This window comes from Lingula anatina, chromosome 1 (genome assembly GCF_051362555.1).
Source record: "Lingula anatina isolate TDL-2025a chromosome 1, LinAna3.0, whole genome shotgun sequence".
Taxonomy (NCBI): Eukaryota; Metazoa; Brachiopoda; class Lingulata; order Lingulida; family Lingulidae; genus Lingula; species Lingula anatina.
The window spans coordinates 52,811,509-52,817,508 of NC_141767.1; the positions used below are offsets into that span (position 1 = coordinate 52,811,509).

The 6,000-nt window shown below is 36.2% G+C and overlaps 1 protein-coding gene across 3 annotated transcripts in view; it reads right to left on the reverse strand.

Annotated features, from left to right (window-relative positions):
* The window catches only part of LOC106163871 (laminin subunit alpha-2), a 74,432-nt gene extending 68,432 nt beyond the window's left edge, over window positions 1-6,000 (reverse strand). For all 3 annotated transcript variants that reach the window (XM_013541578.3, XM_013541579.3, XM_013541577.3), the window contains exon 1: window positions 5,810-6,000. In XM_013541578.3, coding sequence (XP_013397032.2) covers window positions 5,810-5,891 — 82 coding nt within the window. In that variant the 5' untranslated portion in view covers window positions 5,892-6,000. The remainder of the gene's footprint in view (window positions 1-5,809) is intronic.

Below are 6,000 nucleotides of genomic sequence, written 5' to 3' on the forward strand. Positions count from 1 at the left end.
CATGTGGAGTGTAATATCATTATGGGTACTATACAACATAGGTAGAGGTGGAATTTGAGAACGGGAGTACCTCTGGCAAAACTGATGAACACTGTACCTGGGGGGGGGGGGGGGGGGGGGGGGGGGGGGGGGGGGGGGGGGGGGGGGGGGGGGGGGGGGGAGTGGAAAAGGGGTCATGCTCCAAAAATAAGTAGATGGAATCTATTTTTTTCGCTCCCATTCACCTATACTTTTGATGTTAGAACAGGGGCTGCAGGGGCACCATCTTCACAGGGTGTCCTTGTGTAATTCTAACACTTCAAAATATCTTTACAAGCAATCTGCAATATTGTCAAACTTAATACCCCAAAAAATACCAGTTTTAATTATTCTGTGATAATTTTTTTTAAAATAAAGTCTGTTCTCATGTTTCACAATTTGCAAATTCAAATCACATGTGAGACTAATCCATCTGAAGAGTTATCTGGTTCATTTCATTCTTCATTAGTGAAGGTGATGAAGCCTTTATATTGAAATTAACAGCCACCAAGATGCTTTTTATCAAAGTTAACTCCTCCTCTCCCCCCCCCTCCAACACACATCCTTACTAAAACATAAATCTATTATAAAAAGCAAAAAAAAAATTAATTATTATTTGAAATATCACATGAGCTTTATTATTAAACATGCAAATTAAAGAGTGAAAAGAATGTAAATGTCCTTTCAATAGTTGCAAAAGTGAAGAAAGCAAATCCTATTCAATAACTTTACTTTTCATTGATTTTACCATTCTGACCTGGTCATTCCCACCAAAATCCAGTAAAATCTTCATGGTATTCATTAGTTTTTATGCCCTGGACAACTGAAAGGCCACCAGCTGTGGTATTTTTTCATCTTTTTTTTAAACATATGTATGCTTGAGGTTAAAAAACTTTTTAACTTGTTTATCATGAAGTTTCCTGTAACATATAGCATGTGCTACTCTGTTTATGTATGACACTTGAGTGACATAAAAAACTGAGTAAGAGGTGTAATATTACACAAAGGTGTTTTCCAGAACCAATCCCAGTTTCTTTTCCATTTAGTCAATTAAAACAATGTAATCACACTGTCAAACTCAAACATGACGAGTCTAAAGAGTCAATTCGCTTTACCAGCGCTGATAGCACACCCAAGTCATGTTTATATATATAATAAATAGTAGCCATCCTTTCCTGCTGAAACAAGTACAGGGCTGCCATGATTGAAGAAAGGAAATGTGAGAGATGTGTCGATGCTCATGTGCTACTGTGCAAACACGTATACCACATATACCTTCTAACACTTCAACTAGTAACAAGGCTGTCCGATATTATAGAAAATGGGATCCCTGTTAATCTACAGAAAACAGTAATGTCCTACAAAACTCCCCCCCCCCAATCCCAATCAAGTCAGTGGTAAGTCATGTTCCAATAAAACCAATGGAAAATGCCCTGTCTTTCTAAAGCAAATGCTAACTGTCCTATTCTGCTCTATGAGTCATGTGCCTTCTTCATTTAAAAAAAAAATAATAATAATAATAGCTATTATAAAAAGATGGAACAAAAATATTTGAGTTTCACGAACTAATGACCACTTGCTCCATTGAGAACTTGATCATTCAAGCAACCACCTCCTAACCCCACCCCCTTATCCCACCCCTCCCATCTTGTAGAATACCCATAAGCTCCCTAAACCCTTTCATTGCAGCCAGCTTTCATGGAAGGATTAGATCCTAGGGTGACTTGTGGCAAAGGTGCCCTTCTAGGGTGACTGCACCTTGAAAGGTACATCATTAAAATTCAATGCTTTTATCCAACAATGTAAGGGAAAGAATGGGACGGGGTATTTGATACTAGTCTATATTGTACTGTCAAATATCATGTAACAACCACTCTGTGCTAGAAGGCACAGGAAGACATTGGGAGTGGATAAAACTTCCTTTCAACAGTAATAAGATGGGAGCTGCCACAAATGTAACAGTTTCTATTCTGTCTGTTTTCATATGTTGACGCACAACTGTGTGGGTTTTGCATTTAAATTTGTGGTGCACTGTGTTTTTTTCAATGACTGTCTTTATGCATTGCTTTTCATTCAGAACACCAGGTCTTAAAAAATGCACTAATGGCTTTTTACACTTCCTTCCCAAACACACAGTGATCAATGGCTAATGCACCCCTGAACATACACGGAATTACATTAACATTTTCAGTTGTTGAGTTCTAGATTTTAGCTTGCACGATAGAAAAAAAACTTTTGTAAACTTCCAACAATATCTACAACTAGATGAGATGGTTTTCTGCTCACTGAGCACCCCTACAATACAACAGCACAGAAATCATTGAACTCTATAGCGGGGCTATGGAATGATATCTTTTTATCAATGATACAAAAACCTCAAATGAAGCCCTCATGCTGTGAAGTCCAAACATAAAGACAGGAGAGTTGTAAGCTAGCTCTTTCAATATTTGCCGTCCCCTTTTCTTTTATATTGCCCTTTGAAGTACCCCGACTCATACATCAATATACCGTGTTCTGTATTGCCGCCTGATAAGTACGTCCTTCACTCTAGATTATACTACTTCACCGACTGCATTATCTTTTTCTATAATAGAGCAATCCAATTTCAATTTAATATAGTTTTATTCTTTGGTTTTTCTTCTTAATGTTATTCAGGAATGTTGCATTTGATAAGATTTATACCAAGGTCTACAACACTGCAAATCAGCATTCAAATTCAATGTGCATCTTATTTTAAAATGTCTAGCTACTGGTACATTGTACAAAAGTAGTTTGACTCAAAAATATTGACTACTTTCCAATTATCAACAATGTTTCCTCTAAGATAAAATATAATTTCATAAGCAGTTTGCTTTGCAATGATGATAAATAAGCATTAGATCTTACTGACATAGGACAAAATCAATTTTACATAATTCAAAATTTTAATTAAATACCAAGAATAAGTTACAGAAATAAATGCATGTATTTAGCATAACCAAATACAATTGTTTTCATGATTTTTCTGCAAAACTACTGATCATTTTTCATGACAGCTCTTCAAGTTAAAACAGTTCAGCAGAAATTCTTATGAAAGTATATGTAGCACTAGCAAAAAATTCAGTTTGAGTCACTATTTTACATTTGAAGTAAAGTAGGTTAGCATTTTTAAATGTTAATCTCTCACAAATAAGCACAAATGATCCAGTTCTTATTCACCCCTTGAAATGATTTTCATCCCATCCCAGAACACCTATAATATGTCATAAAACCTTTTAACTAAAATTCTAAAATGCTGAGATCTTGTTTTGTGAGGGTTAATGACTGGTTTCCCAAGGGTTAATGTTGCCCTATCAGGGGTGAGTGTCAGTGCAGACGGAGAGCACTGTCACATACCTGAATATCACCACTGAGAAGGACATCAGAATCTACCTTCAACTTGTCATTTTATGTAGATAAAATGTAAAACTGTGGTGAATTAATTTCACAGGCCATCTTAGCGGCGTGTGAATTAATGATATGACTTGTTTTACATATGTAATTACTCATTTTACTGACCATAAGTAGCCAGGTAATTACTTCCTATAACACAGATTTATACAGGAACTGCCCTATGTCATCAGGCCTGTTTTGTGCTCCCATCCTGAGAAATGTTAATCATGGGGTTTTCCTTTTATCATTCTAAGTCATAGTTAATGGCCCAATAATTTGTTTCAAGCATATTCACATTTTCATATCATACCTAGAAGTAAGTTGAGATGCAGTATTTTATGAAAAATATAAGCACTAATAATTTTCATCTCAACTTAAATGTTTTGTGATTTAATGCTTTTTATCTGTGTGCACATCTTTCTACACACTACTATAGTAGTCTAGCACTCTCCACATCCTAAGCAAAAGAAACAACATAGAATACATTTAAACCATCTTTAACCATGACAGGCAATATTGCAAACATGTGCCTTGCAGGACTTTCTGATGTCCAACACCCTGTTCATAGCAATGACATAACAGGTTTGGGTGTACACTTGTGACACACTTAAATGGAAATAAATGTGATCATAGACCTGTATTGCTCTGGAATCAAAGCCATGGTATCATTCCCGGGCAAATCAATATGCTGTAATCATTCCATAGTAAAAGCCCTTAACCATTTGATAACCTTTCCTTATGTATGCTTTGCTTAGCTAATCTAATTCAACTCTATGGATAACCCACCATTCATATACTGTAATTACTTAAGCTCCCCTGTTAAAGAAAACTCTTTGATCCCCCCTACGAACTCGGGCGTATTTGGAGATGCTTTTCCCACTGCCTACCTGCCTATCACTGGTGTTTATTTTTCTTTACGCCTGGCTAGTCAAACTGAAACTGTTAATTTTCTACTGTGGCTTTGTTGGCCCAAGAAGGTGAGAGAGGTTGAATGGGACCTGCCAATTATGTTGGCTGTATGTAGCCATTAATCTTGCCTTTAGGAGGTTTACTATGGTTATGTATTAATAACTATCACGAGCATCCGGCAACTCCCTTACTATCTAATAACAGACCCAACATTCAAATCTGATATGGGGAAACTGGTTGCATAGATTTAAAATAGCACAATCAAAGAGATCATATCCTGCATATTATATCTAGCAAGGAAAATTCTCTTATGATTTTATACAGGGAGTCCATGCAATTAGAAATCTACAAAAATTTCTGCATAAAATGTACAAAATGTCTCACACTTGACTTTTTTTATACAAAACTTAATTACCAATAACTAATCACAAAAACTCCCTTGAAATACTTTATACAAGGCCTCAGACATGCTATTCATATTCCTCTTGAACTTAAACAGTAACATTAACCCAAGGGATCTGATAGGGTATGAAAATAGCATGCCCTGTATACAAAGAGCTGAGAATCTGATGGTTCCATAATGATCACATTACAAATGATACAATACACCATCCTCCTTTGTCAATGAACAGCAGGTGTGACATTACTTCACCAAAGCTAAACGGAACTGATTCTGATCTCAGAAATGAATCTGATCTTAGAAGAAGTGAATTTGATCTTACAAGAATTCCTGTCAGCTTGTTAGGCTATGCAAGCTATGCCTTGGTGGTATTAATAGTATTGTGATACCCCCACACTGCAGATAATGCAAGAATGCCATAATGCATTCACAATAGGCAAATACTAACACCTCGGAACCCCATCAATTTTTCCTTATATAGGTGTAGAAACACATTATAACCGGAGCCTTTTAATGAGCTTCATGACAAAGGAGAGGCTGTTAGATCTGATTAAAAACTGCACTAAACTTGCCACACAAGTAACTCATCACATCGTAGAGCTAATAGATGGAGTGAACTGCTGTCAAAGCAAACTCATGCTGTGTTGTCTATTTCACTCGTCTATGATGACTTAGACCCCTGTGAAACTGATGCATTTGATACAGAAGATCCATTAAAATGAATGAAGAAGACCAAGCCCCTTACATTTACAGTTATACTAGACTTAATCGCTGCATTATTTATTGGGCACAAATATGATTTTTTTTCTACTTATAATCTTAAAATTTACAAATCTATTTAAAATTTAGGAGTTGTTTAAAACTCTTAATTTGTTCCAAACAATAAATAAAAAAAAAAACCCATAGCCACACTTTTTTCAGCAATTATCCCACAAATCACTTTTAAAGCACTAAAGATTAAAAGGAGAAAAGTCAAAAGAAAAATTTGACTCCAAGCGATAACCATGTGCATTAAGTATAATAAGCACATCCTCCTGTGCGAGAGATAACTTTTAACATCAAATTACTTACGTTTATGTTCAAATAACTGCCCGCAGGTATATCCTGAAACTCCTAGTAATATAAGCAGCCAGTAATACGCTTGCTGCACCATTTTCCTGTTCGTTCCCTTCCCCTCTTCCAAGCCCTGCCCTACGTTTTTACCAGCAGCACCCTCATGCAGTCGTCCTATGCGAATAAATTTCCCGGTGGCGATTAACAAA